This window comes from Amphibalanus amphitrite, unplaced genomic scaffold (genome assembly GCF_019059575.1).
Source record: "Amphibalanus amphitrite isolate SeventyFive unplaced genomic scaffold, NRLGWU_Aamphi_draft 000498F_arrow, whole genome shotgun sequence".
NCBI classification, from domain to species: domain Eukaryota; kingdom Metazoa; phylum Arthropoda; class Thecostraca; order Balanomorpha; family Balanidae; genus Amphibalanus; species Amphibalanus amphitrite.
In genome coordinates this window covers 301,885-327,401 of record NW_024881992.1, presented here as the reverse complement: position 1 = coordinate 327,401, position 25,517 = coordinate 301,885, and the positions used below count along the sequence as shown (strand labels likewise).

The window sequence follows — 25,517 nt, the reverse complement described above, 5'->3', positions numbered from 1 at the left end:
TTATCAAAGCCATGGTTCTCAAACGATGAAAACTGGACCAGGTGTTCCGAGCGCAGTTTTTCCGCTAGCCGAAGTAGCGTCGAGTACATACCTACATTTGGAACCGTCGCATCAATAAGCTTGTAATTGGAGATCGCAAATGATCAAAATAACTGAAAGATGGTACTTTATTTCCAAGCAGCATGAATCCAATGCCCTAAAGGCCAATTAGACTAGATATATTTGACAAGAAGCTTGCGCAAGGTGTAAATTTAAACCAAAATGAACCAAAATAAAACCACAAAACCAATAAAAACCAAGAAGCCGAAACTTTACCTACTTCACCATCATTTATTTACACCACAATGCATATGTAGTAACGAAACGGTAGTGGATACACTCATACGGCATACCGATTTTCTTATTCTTTTTCAGCAGGCATTTCCTTCTCCATCATCTCATTAGTCATTTGTCGCAGCTTAGCAAGAGCCTTGGCTTGTTTCTCCTTCTTCTTAGCTTCTTTAGCACGCTTCTTTTCCTCCAGTTCTTTCTTCTCTAATATCTCTTTGAATCGCGGGTCTTTTGAGTCCACTTTGAATCCGAGATATTCCTTGACTTCTTCAATCAGCCTATCGTGCTTCTCCTTCGCTGCTTGCAACTCCCTTTCCTTCTTCCGCTTTTTCTCCAAAATTTCTCTTTTCCACTTCTCCAAGTTCTCCATTTTTGCATCGACGGCATCCATCCTCTCCTTAATCGCCTCCTCCTTAGCCCGTTTCTCTGCTTCATGCTTTTGGACCATTTCCTGCAAAGTGTCTGGATAGGCAAGGGACTCATACTCCATCTTATCCTCCCACTCTTTCTTCACAGGCCACCCGACGGCCGGACTGATCCCAGTCTTGGTGCCGTACAGGGCCCAGATCCTCCGCTGGGCACGCAGACTTCTCATGTGCGCGGTCTCCTCGTCTACCACCGGCTGCTTGCCGTGGTACTTGCGGTAGTGCCAGTCTCGCAGGCCGGACACGTTGGTGTTGACGGGCGGCGCTGGCAGGCCGGCCGTCACCGCCGGCTGGTCGTCCTGGTCGGCCGCCGTGGAGACTGGACGAGAGGCGAGCCTCAGAGCCCGCCCGCACAGCCTCGGCACGCCACCAGCACGCACAATGCCCACGGGCACCATAACCGAGTTACTGGTACAACAGTCCGCAAATCAAGTCACAAAGTGACTAGTTCTCACCCAGCCTCAAAAGAAGGACCTTTTCATCAATGGTAGCCTGAAACAGAAAGAGGAAATAGCAGGCCAGTGTTACCAAGGCCATTCTTAACAACAGGAAAAGCACAATGTTGATGACCATGGTAAACCTTTGCAATGCCCTTCCCCATTGCAAATGCCAGAAGTGCTATGTCTTAGGTAAGCTACAGTGTTCTAAAATTGGATTTCGGTTGGGTGTGCCGATGAAGAAAAAAATCCTAGGATGCGAAAAAAGGAATTAAAAAACCGAAGTATATTTGCAAAACGGTGTAATGCCAATTTGTATGCCAACTGCCAAACCAGGATTTCATGTCAGAATCTTGACAGGGCGTGAAACAAAAGGATGTGGGTGCATCAACTGTCAAGTGACATGTAAACTGGCTGTTGGGAATACATGAAACTTTTTTCAGAGATGAAGTAAGTTCGGTCGTTCATATTTTAGGGATGAAAGTATTTTCCCCATTAGGTGTGATTTGCCACCAAAAAGTCTGAAAAATGGAACACTGGTAAGCTATGACAATCTCGACAGATCATTTCAATTTTGATGCCAATTGTGAGGAGTGATACAGGCCCCAGCATGGTACTGTGCTGAGCAACTGTGCCTGTGCAGCAAAGCCTGAAAAATAATATGCACACAGAACACATGACAGGGTCTGCCAGAAAAGATTTTAAGCTATTAGTAGAGCAGACGTCAACTAGGTTTTCCAACCAAGGAGAGGCGCCATACCCGGAGGCCGGGCCGGAGGTGCTTCTTTCAAGGAAAACCTAACCTAACCTACAACCTAAAAACCTACAACTTACAAACTGAAACCAACCTGAACCCTACAACCTACAAACCACGGTATATGCTACAAACCGGTGCTACAAACCTACAGCGCCTCTCCTCGGTTGGAAAACCTTCGTGTGACGTCTGCTCTACAAATGCCCTAGATTGTTCAGCCACTACCAACGAGCATATATTATGTGCTGCGGAAAGGCCTTACGCATTTTATCTATTTCTGCTGTATTTAGGGCCTTGTCTATTTCTATCTTCAACAATTTAAACCATTACAATTATGATTACCCAAGCACAAGCATGTCCTTCGTCACATAGGGGAGTATTCTCTTTGACCAGCAAACTGTCACCCACTTTTCGTCCTCTCATTCGCTGATAGTATAAGCAGGTTTTGTTTGACCAATGAAAGGCCGAGAAACGCTTACAAGCCAGCAGTGCACATCTACAACAGATTATTTGTCTAATATACTTCAATATTGTATTAGTGTTGAGCTTCCAAATGTGCTGCCATATTGCCAGTTTTCCTCCACGTTTCTTTTACGCAAGGGGCATTCCACGTCAAATCGAACAAAAATCGGCTGTTTTGCACCTTACCATCAGCGATTTCATTATAAATTTGTGAACGAGTTCCTGTGTGGCCCCGGACATTACATCGATGTTTTTTGCACATTCTGACCACAGGTCTTCTAAATATAGGGCATCAAATTTTTACAAAATGTTGCATCTTTATATTTTTGAACGACCATAACTTTGGTTGTACTTGTTTGATTTGAATGAAATAAACCTTACTGTTTAGGTAATTTCTTAAGCATTTGTTTAGAATTGCACCTACTTAAATATATGACCTTGAAATTTGCTTAACTCTGTTCTTAAGCACAAAAATTGAAATAGCAAAAAACACGTCACCTTCGATTTGGCTCATTTTCATATATTTCATTGCCTACCATATTCTTAACAACCTGTGAAAAAATTAAGGTGGGCCATTCATAAGTTTTGAAGAAAATTGCACATATGCAAACGTATGTTAGCACGCGCAGTGGAGGGGGAAGAGCGAATTTCGCCCACCTCTCCTGTTTTTCGCCAATATCTCATAAGATTAATGCGAAATTAATTATCGCTACCTGTCAAGAATTGAATTGGACATCTCATCGTGCAAGCAATAAGAAAATCGGTTCACAACTGTTCTAGTAATAGCGGTGTAAAGTGAACATCCTGTCGCCGCAGCGACGCGGCGACTCGGCAGCCGGCGCCGACCGCTACGCGCCGCCTGAATTGTAGACTGTGCCGGGACGGAACGGAACGGTTCCGTCTTTACATCGCGCTCCCTACCGCTGATTACGTTCGATTCGCGTCAAATTTTGTGAGAAGACTAAGAAATGTACAGGCAATCTTATGGTGAAAGAATTTTGAAAATCGGTTGGTAAACAATTGAAATATGAACGTGTAAACACAAAATTGTGATTGCTGCGTTTCCCGCATCGGCCGAGGCCGCCTCAGCCGGCGACATGTTACTCTTAGCAGGCCTCTAACTGCCATATTTAGGGCCTGTTCCAGCGCCTCCAGAAACCTCCAGAAAGCTCCAGAAAGCTCTAGAATCCTCCAGAGAGCGTTCCAGCGCCTCCAGAAAGCTCCAGAAAGCTCTCGCCAAAGCTCCAGAAACCTCCAGTAACTTCCAGAGAGTTGAGAGGTCCAAATTTCTCTGGAGGCTCTGGTCTACAATTATGGCGCAAATGTGACAATCACGAATGTAAACAAAGGACATTTGACTGATTATTTTACAACTTGAATGTAAAGAAAATTACATTGCTATAATTTTATTTATCTTTTTAACTAAAATTGAAAACAAGTTCTGCATTTCAAGAGAGAACAATCGTCATTCTTTTGGTATCTATGACGCCAATCTCCAGAAATCTCCAGATTGCGTTCCAGCGCCTCCAGTAAAACCTCTGGTAGAGCCTCCAGTCAAGAATTTCTTCTGGAGGCGCTGGAACAGGCCCTTTTTATAGGATTAACTAGAAATTCCCCATACATACTAAAAAATGTATTTTCTTTCGTATAGTGAAGATCAAAAGACGTGAAGATATCGTTGCGTGATAATGTTTTCGTTGAATTTACTTCATGATGCATTTCCACACGGCTCAAAATTCACCGCAAAATACCGTTTGCCTGAGACATTTTTACTATAAAACGTGAATGCTTGACTACGATGACTATGCATTTCCATTCTCGCAGAGTTTGGGAGATCACTAATCAGCAATCATTCATTTCAGAAAGTGTACACAAGCAAGCATGTCTTGACTCTGTCTTTCAAGGTCACGCGCGGTTGCGTGATGTTGATGAATGAAAACGGCGTTTGCCGCGAAAGTTATGAATGGCCCACTCCAATTTTTTCACAGATGGTTAGGAACATTGTGACGGACATAATATGTAAAAATTACCCAAATCGAAGGTGACGTGTTTTTTGCTATTTAAATTTTTGTGTGTTAATTCAAGGTCAAATGCATTTTAAGGTCACTTCAATTTAATTTTATAATTAAAAATCAAAGCCTTATCATTTGCCTTTAAGACCCTGTTAATATCATTTTGATACCAGAAAAGGAACCAGAGTTATAGCCATTTAAAAAATTGATGTGTGGCATTTTTCGCTATATTCGATGACCTATATCTCAGCGATACGTTATCAAATTTCGAAAATATTATACGTAACTCAGTTTTGAACCATGCCCAGTCTGCCTACAAATTTTCAGAAAAATCGAAGGGGATGACGGATTTCGGTGTTTGATTTGACGTGGAATGCCCCGCAAGGAATTCGCAGAACTTGAACTGAACGAGGGTCCACACGTGGTGCGTGCAGACATAAACATTTCATTGTGGGACTGTATAGTTATGTTTAAATGATAAAATTAAATCATTTTTATGCACTCTGCACTTATTCGGTAACAGTTCGCGGGGCTAGTAGGGGATGCGTATGTTTGATGTGTATTGTGTATCAATCCTATGCTGACCTGGGAATTTGGGAACGAATTGGAATGGGAAGGTATATATAGCCTTGGGGAAGGTGCCAATTGCCATTGATATCAACTGATCTCAATCTCACTGACATCTCAATCTCTTGACTCTTCAGCTTTGAAACAAAACATTTTGTCTGGTTAAGTTACATCAACAGCCAAAAGGGTACATATTGCGCTGGCAACAGTCGGGGAAAGTATGGTAAAATCTGCTATTTTTAGCAGTCTGCTATTTTTAGCAGAAATCTGCTAAAAATGGGTACGCATGTGACGTCATCGTACCCAAATATAGCAGATTTGGGTACGGCCCCATACAAAAGCAGATCTGCACCCTAATTAAAGCAAATGCGCATCAAATGCCTGGCAGATTCATGATGAGAATAGTGCTGAGAATGTCCTATGATATTTTTGTTCAGATCCGACTGTTTTCAAATAATGAATTTGAAAATAGTCGGATCTGAACAAAAATAGCAGAGATCACTCTCAGCACTATTCTCATCATGAATCTGCCAGGCATTTGATGCGCATTTGCTTCAATTAGGGTGCAGATCTGCTTTTGTATGGGGCCGTACCCAAATCTGCGAAATTTGGGTACGATGACGTCACATACGTACCCATTTTTAGCAGATTTCTGCTAAAAATAGCAGACTGCTAAAAATAGCAGATTATACCGTAAAATGGGGTGTTAAGGGACAGTGGGGTGTTAAGGGACAGTTGCATGGGAAAAACTTTGAGTCATATTAACTTCCTAATTTGAGAAGGTTCAATAAAAACTTCAGTGTGGTAGTTGACACTGTTTTGCTCTTGACCATAGGAGAAAATGGTATGGTTTTTCATGCAAGTGATTTGGTTCAAAAATGGATTTGAAAATCATGCTACATTTTCACAAAATTGAAACATCTCCAAAACTCTGTGTGTACCACATAAACTAGTGGATGTACAGGGAAAACACATATTTTTATATAAATATATATATAAACACATATTTTTAGTAACTATAGACCAATATCGTTACTTCCAGTTATTTCTAAGCTATTAGAAAAGATAATATATGCTCGTTTAAGCCAACACTTATTCTTGAACCAAATTATCAGTGACAAACAGTTTGGCTTTAGATCTGGCATGAGTACATACATGCCTATAGTGTTATTACAAGACAAAATCATAAGTGCGTTTGAAAGTGATTCGAACATGTGCGGCATTTATCTCGATTTACGTAAAGCATTTGATACTGTTGACAAGGAAATTCTTCTTAGAAAATTACTTCAGTACGGTATTTCTGAAGATGCCCATATGATGTTTCACTCATATCTCAGTGACCGTACCCAGTGTGTGGAAATAAATGGCATGCGTTCATCCTTCCTTCCAATTGATATTGGAGTCCCTCAGGGATCAATTTTGGGACCACTTCTGTTTATACTTTATATAAATGATCTCCCTTTGATATGTGGTGAACACATAAGTACACTCTTATATGCTGATGACACTGCTATTTTAATAGAAGGGGAAAGTGAGCATATTTTACAAACAAGATTAAATACCTTGATGCCAAAGGTAGCTGAATGGTTTACTTCTAACCAACTGTCTCTCAATGCTGATAAAACATATTATCAGATATACACGAACAAGAAACGACAACTTGAATTGCGAATCGAACTGAATGGTGTGATATTACAACGTACTAATACTGTTAAATATCTTGGTATTTTCATAGATGAGGATATGAAGTGGAGAACTCATATCTCCAAACTCCAGAAAGTACTGTCGAGAAATGTAGGTATTATGTTTAAATTGAAATTTTTCCTGGACAGTAAACATTTGTTATTACTCTACAACTCACTCTTTCTGTCTCACGTTAATTATTGCTGCTTTATCTACAGTAATACGTACATAACAAACCTAGGTGAATTAGACAAAATACAGAAGCGTGTCGTTAGATTAATAGACGGCCAATGTAGATTAGCGCACACTGCACCAATCTTCAAAAAATTTAAACTTCTTCGTATCCAGGACATCGGGCGACAACAGATGTTGTTACTACTACATAAAAAGATTCAAGGAATCTTACCACTTTCGATTGATGAATTATTTGAGAGAGTAGAACAAAATAGAAACAGTCGTTATAACAAACACTTCAAAGAAATATTTTCGTACAAATTATATAAAACACACACAATCTCATGGGCTGGTCCAAGGCTGTGGAATCAGATAATGGTCCCCGTTTACCCTGCTGTGCCTCTGGTGCCTCATTCAAAACACACAATAAAAAGACTAACAAAAAACTACTTTTTGAGCCAGTATTGATTATGTAATACAATACTCTCACATTAAGTATATTGTGGAGGTTCGTAACATTACGAAAACTATAAATCACATGGTGCACTATCATGATATCTTTACTCTTACCCCATGGTTTATTTTTCTTCACCATTGTTTTTATCTATTATTATTTTTATTATTATTTTTATTATTTTTTACTCTTATTCATTATTATTATTATTATTATTATTATTATTATTATTATTATTATTATTATTATTATTATTATTATTATTATTTTTATTGTTATTATTATTATTATTACTAGTATATTTTTTTTTTGTTCTCATTTCATTTCATTTCATTTCCCTCGCATACTCTACATAACCACTCATTCTCATGAAACTGATCTCCGTTGGTTGCCCAGCAACAAGCCTCGCTTAGCTGGGCAAAACAACGGAGATTCAGTAAATGACCCAGCTTGAACACTGACCAGCAGATTTGTATATAATACCCCTGAATGCATGATTCCCTTCATCTGAATCCTTCTAACACTGCTCCTGTGTGGATGTATGAACGAATGTGTACTCCTGGGAATTAGAAACTAGTCACTAACTGTTTTCAGTTATGACTACTATGCCTTCTCTTACACCTTTATACTAACAGCATGATAATGTGTCTCGTTTTTTGCTTCCTTGAGTTTGTTTCATTTCCTAGCTGGGAGTGCCGCGACAATTGTCTTCATTATTTTCCTGGTGGTGTTAACGTAAGGTTCTGTGTGTCGTTGGGATAGAGGGAGGGGGCACTCCTGGTCACCTGATAATGGGTGGCGGTGTAGAAAAAAAAAAAAAAAAAAACGAATGCATAGGTGTATTGTCACATGTATTGCACATGTTTCCTGAGGGGTGTTCACGGGCACCGCACACTGCTGCGTGCGCTGTGTGCGGTGCGTCCAGCAGGCGTGGGGGTAGGGGATGGGTAGGCGGTTCTGACGTCACGGCTGCGTGCGGTGGACGGTCCGCTGTGGCCAGTCCCGACCGGCCACAGCGATCGCTGTGTGCGGTGACGGAAGGCTGACGTAGGGACGCAGTGGGCGGAGCTTGGAGGCTGTGTGCGGTCCGACCGCACACAGGGCCCGTGAACAGCCCTCTGAAAAACTTGTGCAAATCCACCCATTCATTCATCATCCTCTTCCTCTTTTTCCGGATACATGCCCATTTTGAGGTGGATGTGGGGTGCTAAGGAACAGGGAAGAAAAAATAAAAAATAAAATCTGAATACAATTTAATTAAGTAGGCATGAAAAACACCAAATTCCACATAAAATGCTGGCAAGTTCATGCTTTTATCTCTAACACATCTTAAGTTATGTAACAAAACATCTCAACACTGTCTTTTACAATGATGGGTCAATGGAGACTGATGTAAGTAAATGTGATGTCATCATAAAAATGCTAAAACAAAGAGGGCAACATAATGACAAGTGACAAGCTTCAACATGGGTTTTTATTGATGACAGAAGATGACTTTTTGGTTCTGTTTACCTTATAATTAGCACATTTTCCACAAGCGTAAACTGCATTACACGTAATTGGCTAAAAAGGTCATTAGTGGTGAATGAACCTGACTTGTTTTGTGACAGAATATGCAAAACATTTCAATAAATAAATTGTGTGCCCTTCCACACCCCAATTGTGGGCATTTGATGACCATTTCTTGGAATAATATAGGTGTCCCTTAACACCCCACTTTGGGGTGCTAAGGGACAGTGATGAAAAATAATAAAAAATAATATGCAGGTATAAATCTTAAAAACTTTAATGTGGCAGGCATGTAAAGTACCAAATTCCACATAAAATGCTGACAATTTGATGCTTCTATCTCCAACCCTTCTTGAGTTATATAACAAAGCACCTCAAAACTGTCCCTTAACACCCCGTTTTACGGTACCATAGTTTCCCCGACTGGCAAGTCTCTGGCTCACACATTTTGATTTCACTATAGTTTTGATGCAGTGTTCTTAATATCATTGAATACTACCAGTATTACGCCTTTTGGGGCGACTAACGGAGCGAGCGAGAGGGTGGGCCTTGCACGTGCAAAATTTCGAGGGGGTACCTCCAACTGACTTGTGCACTGCACCCTACTAACCCGTCTCTAGCGATGTGCCAAATTTGAGCACAATCGGCCCAGCCATTCTCGAGATCTGGAAGCGGCACCCTGCACGTGCGCACATGCAAAGTGGGTACCAACCGACTTGTGCACGGCACCCTACTAACCGGTCCCTAACCGTGTACCAAATTTGAGCGCAATCGGTCCAGCCGTTCTCGAGATCTGGAAACGACCCCTGCACGTGCGCACGTGCAGAAGCACCCCAACTGTGGCACATGGATATGCATTGCCTAGTGGGTGCCTACCTGCATGCCAACTTTCAGCGCAATCGGCCCAGTAGTTACCGATATATTGCAACTATTACAAAAGTGACACCTCTTCGTTTTACACGTGGCACGTGCATAAGGGGTCACCCACATGCATCGAGAATCGTCCAATACTTGGTAGAAGGAATGAAGCTACCCTACAAAAATTACCGCATGTAAATCGGTCAAGTGGTTGCTGAGATATAAGCGTCGCAGAATCGTGACCACGGCCGGCCGGCCGCTCATACTCAGAAATTTCCGTTATTCTACGTAAGACTCCGCTCGCTTCGCTCGCTCCGTAATCATGCTTTTTGGTTGTTACGAAGCCCCATTGGCATGTTTTGTGACATTTTTGGCAGAGCTAGACTTGGAGCCTCACAACAAACTATGTAATTGTAACTGCGGCTTTTGGCATCGTATGCTGGCAAGATCATAGTGTATTTGATATAAGTTCTAATAATTTTGAATGCTTAGCTTAGAAAGTACCTGTTTATTAGCTTATTTAGCATAGGCGTGTTTTTTTCAACGCTCTGCCAATTCTTTGTCATTCAGCAGGTTGCCTATAGAAACTTATAGGGCTACTTAACAAATATATGCTTACTCATGTTGAGTAATTACCTAAGTTTCACTCCATGGGTTGATGCAACACGAAGTCAAGCTCTTTAAGACTGTAAGCAGTTTTATTTTGACTTGTGTACCTGGTTTATATCCCTGCACAAATGCTTGAAACATTTATAATGGGCTGTTATGCTGCTGGCTGCTTTAAATTAGATGGTAGTGAAAGTTATGTGCATGGCACATGATCAGCATCAGCTAGCAAAATGTCAGGTTGAAGCTTTTATGAAGCAAACTCCATGGCATTCAGACCTGACTCTTTTGCTGCTGTTGTTGCTGATGTTGGTTGTTGCTGCTGTTAGTTGTTGCTGTTTTTAAACATCCTTTTGTCTGTCATCCAATTGTCTTGTTCTCATATGAACATTACTTACCTTTTGCAGATTATTTTCTGTTTGTTATGGAAATGGACTCTGCTGCTGCAGCGCCCCTGGCGCCCGACGACAGAACTAATGGAGAGGCAGCGCCTCTGGCGGATGGCGGCGGAAACGTCCCGGATACGGACGGCTACTTCAGCAGCTATGAGAGCTTTGAGGTGAGTGACCACGTCATGCCGCGCTGTGCCGCGCTGAAATTCCCACAACGAACGTCCGACCTGGCCGCGTCGCTGGCGATCCCAGCGTGTGTCGGCCCGGGCTGTGGCCGGCAGCGATTTCAGATCGACGATCGGCAACCGGTCGGAAGTGCGACCTCCCTGGCTTTTCACTAATATATCAAGAAGTAGAAGATCATAGTGCTCATAAAAACACGATTCTTGGCACGATTCTTGAGATGCATGACTATTAACCGCTCGTTTGCCGTAATTCCGGTGTCAAGGTTGCCTGCCCACTGCCCAGTCGTGAATTGTCTGTCTCAACTCACGCTAGTCATGCTATGACAGATCGGATTTTGTGCCGGCCAGAGGCGAGCGTTGAGACGGTTGCTCATTTGGCAAGGTAACTTTTGGTCCAGCAGGCTGTGGTCACGTGGTGTATTGATTCGCACGGAAGTGAAGTGAGAACCTTCGTGTTTTTTTTTCTCAGTAAGAGTCGTATCGTTTTATTGAAGAGCTGTAAGCCATCTCAGTCACATTTGGGGTTTTAGAAAGTTCGTTTCTTTTCAAATGGTTTCTGAAGAAGTGCGAGACCTATTCGTTTTGTTAACACTCCCCGCTGTCACACCATGCCTTTTCAAGCATTTGAATAACTCGTTGAAAAATTATTGTTGTTGCATTTTTAAGCGTGGCTAAGTGGACATTGCAAATTCTCCTATAGACTGTGCATAGCCCGAATGCTTCTCTGTGGTACAGCAAAACATATGTGCTATCCCATTTTTGCGACCATGTTATTTGGCACTTGTACTTCATTGTAAAATGACTGTTGTTTTTTAGGCTCTTAAAGGCTATAAGCCACATTTCAAAGCGTCAAATGTCGCTGAATTGGGCAATGCGCGAATGTCGACAAGTTGCAGTTAAATTGCCAGCGGGGGCCCGTGCCTTGCACAATTAACGTTTTTTTATTGTAACACGTAATTTTTAACACAATCAGTGAAACACTGTGTGAAACCGAACCCATTTTGTCGGCCGAACATTGCCCGCCTTTGTTGGTTGCGCGCTAGTGCGTGTGTGAGTGGGTGGAGGCTGGAGTGGGGGAATGGTTGCATTCAGACGGCGAACAGAGACTGCCAAGTACGGCCTTGCTGTCAAGGCTACATTCATATGCTTGACACGGAATAGTATAATTTATTTTCCTGACACGTACCACGAAAATTGAGACACTTCCACGTCCGTTGGTGCAAATGGACTCGACTTCAATCGATTTTCGTGCGTGCGATCATGCCACTCCGCCCGCGCACTGATCATCAGCCTCTTTGTCAGCAACAGCGACAACATCAGACAGCTCGGTTTTCACCGGACTCGCTGTCGACAACTCATACTGGAGTAGCGTTTCGCTCGGTGTCGAGGTAGCTGCGGACCCCGACTTCTGTTCCCATGGAGACAAAAGCCATTAGACTGCATAAATTGCCTTCCCAACAACGACAAGTTGGCCACATCTGGGCTGACTGAATGCGTGCCGGCCATTTTTCTCGTCGCGACGCTTCTTCTAGTTAACTCGTCTTTATTTTGCAAGACCATGTGCAATGTTTGGTTCAAAATATTATTATTTTCTTCTTCCAGACCGGGCGTTTTCCGAAGTCCCACAGGGGAAATGTTCTTTCCTGGGAGCGAGTCAGCCATTAGCGATGTTCTGGCAATGGTCGTGTGTTTGAGTGGTGGTGGCTCTTGGCGGCAGGGGGACTATATTCTTACCGTTTGCCTCCGTGTTATCTCAGCTCCTTGTTGTGTAAGGAGACTCGAGCTACTAGGGCAAAGTTTCGAGCCAGGATAGCTTACCGTCAGTGTGCTTGTCTTATTGTGTATCAACGAAACACTTTACGGACATTGATGACAAGACAAAATGCACGAAGTAAAACATTCCATTTGGTATTACCATGTATTACTATGTATTACCAAAAGGTATTAGGTACCTTCACCCGCACCCCGTAGGGGGGGGGGGCGGCCCTTCTTGTCCTTTTCAGTCGATATCTCCTAAACGGCTGCAGATATCGTCACCAAAGGAGCCCTCCGGGCATTAATTTTACACATTGTGACCAAAAAATTCCAGAGGCTATGATAGGTTAGCCTCAAATTCAGAACAGAAAAATGTTCAAGACATAGAAGGTGTAGAATTAACAAGGCTACAAGACTGGTATCTCGGATTTTTGTAAAAAAAATATTTCGACCCCTAAAAATCAAGAAAGTAACTTTTTGGATATAATAGCCAAAACATATCAAAAGTTTTTTTTCGAATTTTGAAAAAACGGAATATATATATATATATATATATATATATATATATATATATATATATATATATATATATATATATATATATATATATATATATATATATATATATATACCTAACCTAACCTAACCTAACCTAACCTAACCTAACCTAACCTAACCTAACCGATACCTCTTTTTTGCCAAGCATAGGGAAAACACTGGTCAAAATTGATGACATCAAATTTTCAAACTCATTTTTTAGCAATTTTTACCATGTAGCGCAAAACGAAGACCGCCATTAGACTCCCCGTGACGAGCTGCATCGAATCGATACCCATTTTATGCAAAAATATCAACTTTGAAATTTGACCTAATTTGACCTGACTTTGACCTGACCTTCATCAGAACATAACCTTAACTGGCCCCAAAGGCTGTCTGACCCACATGATCTCATTTGTCATGTAAAATGGACCATAAAACATGCATCAGACGACACTCGTATTGTGACCCTCATTGACCTGACCTCTGTGACCTGTCACCTGACCTGGTATCAATGACCTCAATAAGCAAAATATGTGTTTTACTGACAATGCCCCCATCTATGATTTGCAAATAACATGCCTTTTACTCGATTTTACAACACATTTCTTGAAATGCCTGTAAACGGTGAAAATTCTACCTTTGACCTGACCTGTGACGTCATCGATTGGACCGATGTCAATGAAGCTGGGTCACAAGGTAGTGCCGTGGTAGGGCTATCCAACGCCGTTTGAATTTTGAAACTCGGCCAGTAACTTCCCGAGATCTTGGGGGGGGGGGGGGGGCGAAACGCCCCCTACGGGTGGTAGCGTCCGCCGATAGCTCTACGGGGCGCGGGTTAAATGTTTGCTATTAGATTTTCGGTTGCATTCCTTTGAGGGGAGTTGTCATGTTTTTACAGCGAGATGTTTTATAGCACGTTTTAATGGGATGCTAATCGATGCATCGGGCATTCTTTTCCTAGAAAGGATATAGTACACCAAGGTGGTACAATGGATATTGCTGGAAACGGACGATTCTCCATGAAACATTCATGAGGCTTTATCATTTGCAAATTGCACACGATTCATACAAAGGCACAACTGTCGTAATCATTGTTAATTTCTTTTTACGTTAAGCTGCTTATAATCTAAGTGGTTACGACCTTTTGCAATGTCGTGGATGGCTCATGGCATTTTCTGGGAAAGTTTAATGCGTTTCATAATGCGACCCACATACGGGCTTTACCGACCTCGATGTAAATCAAAGTGATTGCGAGTTGCGACGGTGCCTTTTGCTGAACTTTGCAGATATGCCGTTTTTTTTTTGCCAAGCCGTTTTGATAAGCACTGCTGCGGCATCCGTCAATAAGGATAAGTTAAACAAAAAAGGGTTTTTAACGTTCTTGTAATCCCATAGCTCCATCTTGTTACCGTCGCCTGTCAGCATGCGTCGATAACTTCGACCAAAGCGACGGAAAGCAGTGGATGAGGTCTAAAATGCTCTCTTCAATCATAAATTTTTACTTTGCCATCACTGTTTGAATGCAACCGCTCTTTTAAATTGTTCAATGAGGGAGTCTAAGATTGATTGAAATGAACTTCTGTTCGTATGTTTGGCGTTTATATTTGTGATGTTACCTGTTTTTGCTGGAACTTTGTGTCTGTTAAATGCATACATCTCTTTCATTCTCTCACCGACTCACTGTTTTTCTCCCCTCCTGCCCTCCCTAACACCCACACCCACCTAGGGCACCCACCCACCTCTCTCTCTCTCTCTCTCTCTCTCTCTCTCTCTCTCTCTCTCTCTCTCTCTCTCTCTCTCTCTCTCTCTCTCTCTCTCTCTCTCTCTCTCTCTCTCTCTCTCTCTCACTCACTCACTCACTCACTCACTCACTCACTCACTCACTCACTCACTCACTCACTCACTCACTCACTCACTCACTCACTCACTCACTCACTCACTCACTCACTCACTCACTCACTCACTCACTCACTCACTCACTCACTCACTCACTCACTCACTCACTCACTCACTCACTCACTCACTCACTCACTCACTCACTCACTCACTCACTCACTCACTCACTCACTCACTCACTCACTCACTCACTCACTCACTCACTCACTCACTCACTCACTCACTCACTCACTCACTCACTCACTCACTCACTCACTCACTCACTCACTCACTCACTCACTCACTCACTCACTCCCTCCCTCCCTCCCTCCCTCCCTCCCTCCCTCCCTCCCTCCCTCCCTCCCTCCCTCCCTCCCTCCCTCCCTCCCTCCCTCCCTGTATCAAATACTTTCAGTATCCTGGCTGTGCTTCCGCCTTTGAACCTAGACAACTGAAGGCTCCTTTCTATAGTGACGGCCTAGGACCTCGTACTCCAGTGTGTGGGCCATGTCGGCGGGTAAATGGCAACTAAATTGAATTAAGGTAGAGTATTTGAACAAGATTAAAGGAAATATGACAGGTACATCAACATCAAGTAAGTGACTTTAAACTTTGAACTGAACAGTTTTCCAATGTAGTTGAGGCTGTTCGCATATTTCATGGGGACAGCATATATTAGACCTACACTTTTACAGGTCAGTGAGTCGTATCGTATATTATCGTCTTTTTCCGTTTCAATATTCTCTCCTGTATTTCTCCGGTCTGTATTCACTGGATGCATTCTTGTTTCCATCACCTTTTACGAAGGGTTTCTGCTTGTTTGTAATGCGATACTCCCATTTATGAGCACGCGATACAAATTACATCGTGTAAGCAGCCCGCCCGTGGTACATACATGCTTCAAAACGTGACTGGTTAGAGGTTCGAAGCAATGCCCGTACCATCTTTTGGGTTGCGGTGTGTGTGTTGTGTGTTGTGACAACTACCTGGGTGCCAGAGGCATGTCAGTAAACCTACAGAACAAACCATCCTGGAGCCGTGATGCACCGTTACTACTTACTACCATTTGAACCGTGATCGCGGTTCAGTGGTTTCAGCTGACACCGAGCTGTGGGTATGAGTTGCCACGCCGTGTGTGGTTCGCTTATGATCGTGAAATACAATAAGATAATTTGTACACCGTGCCGGGTACGTTTTGAATTCGTGATGATGCTCCTCCCGCCAGTCCGCCGCGCGGGTCTCAGGTGTTGGCCGCCGTCCGCCGTTTTGCCGTGCCTAATGGCGCCTCCGATGTCGAGAGCCGGCTGTCGGACGGTCCGTGGCGGTCAAAGGGACTCGATGGGATTAATGACGTCATCAGTCAGCTATATCAGCGCCCGGTTCGGCCGAACAGACTGCCGAAGGAGGTCAGCAGGGTCACAGAGGAGGGCGGATGGCTGCGGGCGGCGCCAGTGGCCGGGCCGATACCGTCTGACTTATAGAGCTGTGCGCTGTGTCCGATATTCGATAAGGCTTTGTTCAACCATTTTAGCCATTATTCGGCCTATTGATATGTTGTCGTTAGTAGGAACCTGTTGAATATTAGTGGTTTTAATATTACATTAACCCTAGAGCTGTAAAACTTGCGCTCGTGACAAGAACAGACTTCGAGTGAGGGCAGTTTGATGGAAACGAAATATGAAGCGACTTTTTGTTTTACGCACAAGTAAATAAACTGGAGCTTCAGTTTTGGTTTTGAAGACTCATTTTCCCTTAGTCAACGGCTTCAGAAGTAGGGAGTAAGGACGCAGGTAGAATTGCAACGAGCATTAACTCCCAAGATCAAAAGAGATCTATCTCTCTTAATTCCTTTATTTTTGAAGGATGTTGTCCTCACTAGCGCGGGACGCAGCCGTGGGCGTCCAACGTATTCGTACAAAGGCTGACGATTTACAAATGACTTGTTTTCACCGTCTGCTGATGGTTTCGCAGCCTGCTGCCGCCCGGCACATCTGGTCCCCGACTTTGACCGGATTTGGTAAAGCCGGCTGGCTTGCGTCGCGCTAGTTGCCAATTGTTTAGCCGTGCCAGTCGCCGCCGCGCGGGGCTTCCGTTCGTCCGCAGGATGCGCTAATAATTGTCAGCTCGCGGTGACGCTAATTGCTGTGGAAGTGCCGGCCGCTGCCCTGCTGAGGAGGCTTTAATGAGCGCGCCGCGTGCCTGCGTCCTGCTCTGCCCCGGCCCAGCGCGGCCCAGCGGCCGGACGTCCCGCTCCAGTACGGGAACCGGTCAGGTATTAACGCGTGATTCTTTCGAATGTGTGATGCCCTGATTTGACCAATTTATCGCCAGGGCGTTGTCAGGACCAGGCTAGGGATCAAAGACGTGTCTAATGTAGGTACTATCAGTATTATAATAGAGCGAGTGTTCACTGTTTTGATATATCGTGAGGCATTCTAACCTGATTTTTTATCGCTTCGGTAAGAGACCTCTGAGGTCCAAACTACCTAGCGAGATAAGGTAGAATCGAAATAAAGAGACCATGCAGAGGTCTCTTGATATAGAATTCATATAGATTCAGAGAAGAATTGACATAGATTCGGAATAACTCACGTCCGTACCACCCAGCTCCGCAGCCCACGCCCGGTTCATCGGTGACATTCAACTCCGACTAATAATCGAAGGCAAAGTTACAGCGGAATGATGAAACAAAACTACGCCTGTGTTGGCTTCTGCCTGACTGGTAATGCCCAGCCAGCGAAGCAACCGTAAGTTTGCTTTTAAATGCCCGTGAGCTTCCATACACTGATGCAATTGCGGTGTTTAAATGTATCTCATCGCACGCTCCAACATATAACACAATATGAGAAGCACATCAAACCGTGTACGCTCGAGTGTTGTGGGCCGAGTTTGGTCGATTCGCCTCCTTCGCGGGTAGTTGAGAGTTTAAGTAGCGTGTGGGTCTTCCCATTACCCGAATGTGACTTTGAAATAGGACGTTACGGTTCGTTGCTGAACGGCTGAACGCTACAGACCGGCTCATGCTGCACCTGTGTACTTTTCGCGCTGTCGGTGTCTTCAAAGTGGTGTAGAAAGGATGCGACGTTGCGGCGTTCCCTTTGACCCCGTATTGACCACCGGTCTTGAGGTCGGATGTGTCAAACACCGCAGTGAGCTCAGTTTGCACTGACACCACTCACATCATGTGTAGTCGTTATGCATGCAGAACGTTCGGTACTTCCGTGGCTTTGAAGCTTTGACTTGGTAAGCACGGCGAAAGGCGCGGACGTGTGCTGCAGTTTGCATTGCGCATAATGCACCACAGCCGTCTGCGACTGATCCGTCCGCGCTGGTTAACAACCACCAGCACCAGACGTGTTGGGCTGGAGCCATCGCCCCCGCGCGGCACCGACCGCCAGCGTGAATCAAGTAGTTTGGGCGCTGCCGCCAGCCATATTACCGCATTACCGTTAACCCAGCGCACCTCTGCCGATGGCGTCAGGTGTCCTAGCCGTCAACAACACTCGGATCGATGTGCCGCTCGTCGCGGCGGCGCTTCGGCCATCCGTCTTGGCGAGCCGACGTGCGTGCATTACGTGCCCCCGGACCTGTGAATCATACAGTGCGATTAGTTGTGGCCGGCGGCGGACGCCGCGGCTGTCTGTTACCGATGTGCCGGCCCGTGTGTCCCTGGCGACTCAGTCGCATTTGTCCGGGACGTTTGGGGAGTGGTCGTGCGGCGGACGGCGGTCGTGCACGGAAATCCCCGGTGGGGCCGGTCAGGGTCGCGGCGGCCACGACGGCCTCTGTGCCCGCAGCGGTCAGAAATACTTGTTGCCATGACCGCGCGGCTTACATTGCAACACTTGTTGGCGACTTCTTTTACGTTGTGATGTCCTACAGAACAGTCAACTTGAAAACGCCTGACAATTTACGTTGCCGTATAACCAGGGCTGCGGAGTCGGAGTCGGAGTCGGTCGGAGTCGACAATTGTGACCGGAGTCGGAGTCGGAGTCGGAGTCGATTTAAGAAACCCGAGCCGGAGTCGGAGTCGGAGTCACCGAAAATCTGTCGACTCCGCAGCCCTGCTAGGTCTGCGGAGTCGGAGTCGGGAGTTGGAGTCGGTCGGAGTCGACAATTCTGCCCGGAGTCGGAGTCGGAGTCGGAGCTGGTTTTTGAAAGTCGGAGTCGGAGTCGGAGTCGGAGTCGCCGAAAATCCATCGACTCCGCAGCCCTGCGTATAACATCCCGTCAAATAATTCATTCGCCAACGGCATTGCTTTTTACAGGGCATTAAAAACATATGTTTATTAGTGCTAATAATCTGTTTTGGCTCTGAACCGTGTTTTATTTCCTCCGTCAGTTGGGTTGGAAAATATGTCGAACATTTTCAGGGGTAAACTTTCCCAGGGAATTGCGAAGATAAAAAGATCCGAACTTGTAAAACATTTAAAGCAATGTAAACAGCACGAATTCCAAGAATAGTTCAAGACCCATCAGCAATCCTAGCTATTCCAATAAACCGGCACGACACCTTAGTGTTACCGCCTGCTCTTGGTTGTTTGTGTTTACCTTCGTCTGTGATCTGGGTAGGATGATGGGACTGGCGATATGTGTTTGGTATCATAGCGCCGCGTCTAGAGGATCCATTAGTGCGACAGACATATTATGTAGACAAGCGGCGATATGGCTCGCTGGAGGGCGGGATAAAAAAGTGCAGAGTGGGACGGCGCCAGCGGTGGGCAACTAAGACTGGACAGGGCGGGACGGTGGACAGTGGACGGAGCAGTCTGATGATTACATCTGACACATCTCTTCTTCCATAGGTGCACCGTCTAATGGTGGGTGACAAGCCGCGAACGGAGGCGTACCGAGCGGCCATCCAGGCCAGCCGCCATCTGTTCCAGGACAAGGTGGTGCTCGATATCGGCGCCGGTACAGGTCAGTCGCCAGGTCACAGAAACAGGTCACGGGAACAGGCCACAGGTCAGGTCTTAGGTTAGTGGGACAGGTCAGTGGGACAGCTCACAAGTCAGGGACAGGTCGCACTTCGCAGGTCAGTGGGGCTTTTCACAGGTCAGTAGGACATGTCGCAGGTAAATGGGCTAGGTCACAGGTCAGTGGTGTGGGTCACAGGTCAGTGTGACGGGTCAGAGGGGCAGGTCAGTTGGACTGGTCAGGTCAGCGGCTGACCGGGTCACAGCGCTGCTGTCCTCTGCTATGTCCCGACATGGTGAGAACAGACGCGGCGGGCGGGCATGGACTGGCCGGGCGAGGCGACGACGGCTTTTTGCTAGTTTGCTTTTAATCGAAATGTATTGATGTCTTTTTCCTTTGCTCGATTTGATTTGATATCATTATATTTATACAATGGTGAATAGGTATTTGGAATTAGTTTTTACTCCACACGCTTCCCATAAGCAGCTGTTATTACAACAGGCACTGTATTTGTCTGGAATACCGTAACAACCCATCGCGGTCGCCGCTGCAACAATCCAATGCGCTCGCCCACGCTCGCCCATTAAAAACTGCAGCGCTGTCGATGCCTTCAATCTGCCGGTCTGTTTACATTCGATTCCACGGCTCGTTGCCGATTCAGTTGCATTCAATATTGCAGTCTGTGCAAGCACACCTTCCGGCAGCTACCTCTGCGCTATATCCGGCTCGGCACACGCATCGTTCCAGTGTATTCGTTATAACGCTCTATTGGGCGTGCCCATTGGTCGCCTGGCCAGTGGGCATAGCCTCGAGGCTCGTCTCTTAGCCGCCGACGGTTATGTTTTTCTGTAAATGGCCCCTTCACGTGCGCGGCTGCGGTCGCTCAATGGGCGCTGCTGTAATTGTGTACCGTCCGCCGCCAGCGGCCGTGGCCGCGCAGTGTTTATGTATGTGTGTCTGCATTGATCTGCAGGAAAGACTGCACATCAGGGAGGGGCGGGACTGTAGGGAATTTGTGCGTGTTTCGACGGCTGGATGGGTGTTGACTTTATGCTGCCTTTATGTTGGTAATTGCATTGTTTACACAATGCAATTTTTGCTATAAAGAAAATGGTAAACACGGCTTGGTATTTTCTTTTCTTTTCAAAAGGCATACTGTACCATCATTTTGGCCAACAATGACTCAATAACTGAGGTAACTGAAACGCTATTGGTGCTTTGTATAGCCCGGCTATAGAAGCACCTAACCTTTATATCCGGCACAGAAATCAAACGACCGAGACTGGCGGATCAACAGCGCGGCCAGGGGCTGAAATGTGGCCGAGGCTCGCCGCCTGTGGTGGCAGCTTGTGTGTGTGTGGAAATGCGACCAAATCTTCTCGGCACTCCTACTCCGGAGAATTTCGACCAGCGGCCGCAGCTGGCTGAATTCTAAGGCGGTCCCAATCCACTGGCCTGCTCTGGTCAAGCCAGTTCGTCCGCACTGGTCAGTCTGGTCAGAGTTTGCCAATGGGGGAGCATAGCACCATTTCGGTATGATACGCTCCAACATTTCAGTCTCGCCTAGAAAGCCAGGGCATCTCGCCCGCCGTATGAATAAACGTCAGCTTCATCAGCATTATGTCACGATTTCCTAATAATTGAAGGCAGTCATTGCACCATATTTCTATAAGTCTGAACTATTATAAGAATACATTTGACTGCAAGAGAACTGAGAGATGACTCGACGTCTTTGATATCGTAACACGTTCACATTCTCGCCCTCTCTTATTGAACACGCTTGCACACTCCCCCGCAGTGGGAGCCGGATCCGTCATTTGCAAGCCTGTCAGTGAACTCGGGTCTGATCGCGGATTCGTGTGAAGACCACTCTGTCGGAAGTTGCGGCGTCAGGTGGGCGTCAGCCGCCTCGGCTCCCTATGCGATCGACCGGCCACAGACGCGGGCCGGACGGCTCACTCGACAGCCGGAGGGCGGGACGGGACCGGTCGGCCGTCACCCGCAGCGAGGCCGAAATCGCCGGACGCTGGTCGGTGGCGACTGTGGCGTTGAAGTGATGGAGAACCGGCTGAACATGAGCTGCGCAATGCGCATGATGCTTTCCTCATTGTGGGGAGTGGGGACTTATTTCTGTCCTCTGTAGTTCGCTACCGTCATATTTTTTGCGATTAATAATGTATCAAATAATAACTTATTGTTTGATGCGTGTTGACGTAACTTTTCTCTCGTAATGGCTGTTTGCACGTCTGGGGACATGCTCAGGCTAAAAGGAACACGGCACCGAGTGCTGCCTTTTTGTCCGTCGGACAGCTGCCGTGTGCTCCCAGATGGCTGGCTCCTGGCGACTTTCTGTGTCCGCTCGTGTCCGATGTCGGCGCTCACTCGGACGTCCGGTCGATAGTTTTTCCCGTTCGTCTGTCGGAGCGACGAATGAGCGCAATCCGAGTCGCAGTCTGTCGTTCACTGCTTAAGCATGCTGGCAGTTCCCGCTCGCTCCAAAGTCGCTTCCGATCCAGCTGGCAGCCGGGTCGTTTTTCAGCGGCCGGCGGTGCGGTCGTACGTTGGCTCCACTCAGCGCGATTGGGGATCGGCCCGGTCACTAACGGAGCCGACGACTCGACGGTGTGGGCCGACGGCGCGCGCGTGAATCACGCCCGGTCCGGACCCGTCGGCCGCCGTTCCGGGGTCGGACCGGCGGGGTTTATGACAATGTCAGGGCCGTCGTTTATCGGCGAGGTGTCTCATCCCGACTCGGACAGCGGATCGAATGGATACTTTAGCTGCCGGATTCGGAGCTGAATCCCGCTGATTCAGAATGAACGCTCGGCATTCGGACTCAACAGGTCCATCAATCACCTCTAATGAAGGGCAGTGGCATTGTCACAGTACTATTGATTACTCAAGTCATGTGCTTCTTTTGCCAGCTCATATGCTCATGATATGCTCGAGCAATGTATAAATTGAATGTTTTTTTTCTGCGGGAGCTCTCTCTCTCTCTCTCTCTCTCTCTCTCTCTCTCTCTCTCTCTCTCTCTCTCTCTCTCTCTCTCTCTCTCTCTCTCTCTCTCTCTCTCTCTCACACTCACTCACTCGCCCCTCTGTCCGTCTCGCAGGCATTCTCTCCCTGTTCGCGGCTCAAGCAGGAGCGCGACGAGTCTATGCCGTCGAGGCGTCCGGCTTTCACGAGCTGGCGCGTCAGAACGCCGAGCGGAACGGTTTCGGAGATGTGGTGCGGGTGGTGCACGGCCGAATTGAGGATGTGGCGCTGCCCGAACAGGCCGATGTGATAGTCTCCGAGTGGATGGGCTTCTACCTGCTGCATGAGTCCATGCTCGACTCGGTCATCGTCGGCAGAGACAGGTCAGTGTCGCCGGTGACATGGTGGACGTAGATGTCTCGTTTACTGTCCTCGCCTTACTGCCTGGTAGCATTCTTTTTTATTTACAAAACTGCGAATAGCTCGAAGCAGTCACCCGGAAATCATAACACAGAGGCTCACGATGCTTTACCCTTTCGATTGGGTCATCACTAAACAAATTTTCCGTTCACTTTGGCAAGAAAAAGCAAAAGTTTGTTTTGGGGGCACTAATACAAACTTGGGCCTTATTGACTGGACAGTTTAGACGATGAAGAGCCCAATCTTAGGAGCGAAGTCTCGCGCGTCTTAGTTCTATGACATGTACGTGATCGATAACATGACATCTGAGTTATTCTCGGTTTTGTCGAGTAAAGAATGTCTACCACGCAGTGATACGAGGGTTGTACAATGTACATTTAATGTTAACGCCGCCAAAATTTGTTATCCATTTTTTCGCCTGGTTAAGTTACGTAATAAAAGATGTTTCATAAATGCTTATTTTCTGGACTTGTGCTAAATGCTTTTATTATTGTTTTGCGCTCACATAGCAACAGTTTACACCGCTTTATCACCTGTGGGTGTGCAGGTTCCTGGCGCCGGACGGAGTCATGTTCCCCGACGTGGCGCGTCTGTACGCCTGTCCGTCGACGCTGGCCGCGTTCCACTGTGACCAGCTGCAGTGCTGGAGCCGACCGTACGGCCTGGACCTGACGGCGGTCGGAGAGGCGGCCCGCCGCAGCATGCAACAGGCCCCGCAGGTCAGAGGCTGGGCGAGGGGAGGGCAGGTCAGGAGGCTGGGCGATGGGGAGGGGACAGGTCAGGGCGCCTTGGGCTGATGTGGGAGGAGGCAGGTCACAGTGACTTCAATCTTATGTTTATTGCCGTACACCGGGAATCTTTGACAGTTTTTAAGCGATGGTTGCCTTGACCTGATATCATTGATGAAGAGGCGAATTTTGTATTGTTCGATGAATTATTAGGCCCGTAAATCTCCGTTTCCAAGTGGATGGTCAGTGGTTGTGCTACCTCGGTGATACACTGTGGGAGCTGGCTGCAGCCGCCTGTGGATGACCGTTGCTCACACTCTCAGGTGCTGGACACCCACCCGGAGGAGCTGCTGGCGGCTCCGGAGCTGGTGCTGGAGCTGCACCTGCAGTACGTCACAGCCGAGGAGCTGGCGGCCGTCACGTGCCGGCGTTTCGTGACGGTGACGCGGCCGGGCCCGTACCGCGGCCTGTGCCTGTGGTTCGAGTGCCACTTTCCGGACGGCAGTCGGCTGGACACGGCCCCGCGCGCTCCCTCCACCCACTGGAGACAGACGGCGGTGGTGCTGCCCACGGACTACCCTCTGGAAGTGGATACGGTCATAGGCTGGGAGCTGACCCTGGCGCGGGAGGCAGGCGGCGGCAGAAAGTACCGCATCGCGCTCAGCATGCTGGATGAGGACGATGAGCACCCGGTGCCGTGTGGCTGCGCCGTGGGGAAGTGCCGACTGATCAAGGCGCTCATAGATAAGGAGGACGCCGAGTGTGACGAGGGGTGACCGTGACGTCATACGAGCGGGGGGACAGTGTTGTTTTGATACGTGATGCAATACAATATGTGATGATTCGTTAATGTTGGATGTTGTGTTGACAGTGGCAGGATATTCGGCTACACCTCATGGTCTCAGTGCAGATTCACTAATTAGTAGCGTATCGGTGCAAACATCGGGTCGTGCAGCTGGATACTGATGGCTTCGACCGAGACTGCTTGTGGAAATGTGTGCTTCCAACTCAGCGGCCGAGACATGATCTGAGAGTGATAACCTACTGCCTAGTCTTCTCATTCATTTGACAGTGACACTGCTCGTACTTTACAACCTTCATCATCTTCAGCTGCATGACGCCAACATTGTGTGATGCTGTACAAGGGTGTTGATTGCCTCCATCTGTAAGCAGTTACTTGAAGTTTTTAAGCGGAATGAACTGTGGTAAACGACGGCGAAACCTTTTCTTACGGATGTATCTCTTTTCTTATTCCGTGATGATTTGTGGTCGTGAGAAACTAATATGCAAGAATTTCGGTCAAGACGTCAGTTAATGCAATTAAGTTTCCTATGAGCTCACGTCGACTTTGTTTTCATTTACATTTCTTATGGGGATTGAAGATCGTGTCCTCATTCACCATAGCGAAAGAGATCATCACTCCTGGAGAATAGACCAAATAAACATGTCTTTGCCAGA

The 25,517-nt window shown here is 46.4% G+C and overlaps 2 protein-coding genes across 30 annotated transcripts; one reads left to right on the top strand and one right to left on the bottom strand.

Moving 5' to 3' along the window:
- Nucleotides 1–310: 310 nt before the first annotated feature.
- LOC122392708 (growth arrest and DNA damage-inducible proteins-interacting protein 1-like) lies at nt 311–7,453 on the bottom strand. Of its 19 annotated transcripts, none has more exons than XM_043387905.1 (2): nt 7,415–7,453; nt 311–1,247 (listed from the first exon to the last, which is right to left on the bottom strand). In XM_043387905.1, exon 2 carries the CDS (start codon nt 1,151–1,153, stop codon nt 401–403), a length of 753 nt encoding a protein of 250 aa, XP_043243840.1. In that variant the 5' UTR covers nt 1,154–1,247; nt 7,415–7,453; the 3' UTR covers nt 311–400. The 19 variants fall into 19 exon arrangements, with proteins under 19 accessions (XP_043243840.1, XP_043243834.1, XP_043243843.1 ...); XM_043387899.1 differs by having other exon boundaries at nt 7,335–7,418; XM_043387908.1 differs by having other exon boundaries at nt 7,383–7,418.
- On the top strand, nt 4,810–25,517 carry LOC122392705 (probable protein arginine N-methyltransferase 6). Of its 11 annotated transcripts, none has more exons than XM_043387892.1 (6): nt 4,810–4,844; nt 10,679–10,830; nt 19,824–19,938; nt 23,048–23,294; nt 23,879–24,050; nt 24,383–25,517. In XM_043387892.1, exons 2-6 carry the CDS (start codon nt 10,696–10,698, stop codon nt 24,833–24,835), a joined length of 1,122 nt encoding a protein of 373 aa, XP_043243827.1. In that variant the 5' UTR covers nt 4,810–4,844; nt 10,679–10,695; the 3' UTR covers nt 24,836–25,517. The 11 variants fall into 11 exon arrangements, with proteins under 11 accessions (XP_043243827.1, XP_043243828.1, XP_043243819.1 ...); XM_043387893.1 differs by having other exon boundaries at nt 4,837–4,936; XM_043387884.1 differs by lacking the exon at nt 4,810–4,844 and adding an exon at nt 4,856–4,966.

Coding starts and splice junctions, on each gene's coding strand:
- LOC122392708 (XM_043387905.1), bottom strand. CDS start 1,153: ATGGTGCCCGTGGGCATTGTGCGTGCTGGTGGCGTGCCGAGGCTGTGC.
- LOC122392705 (XM_043387883.1), top strand. CDS start 5,569: ATGGGGCCGTACCCAAATCTGCGAAATTTGG. Junction 19,939..23,047: donor CGATATCGGCGCCGGTACAG/GTCAGTCGCCAG, acceptor TCCGTCTCGCAG/GCATTCTCTCCCTGTTCGCG. Junction 24,051..24,382: donor GCATGCAACAGGCCCCGCAG/GTCAGAGGCTGG, acceptor TCACACTCTCAG/GTGCTGGACACCCACCCGGA.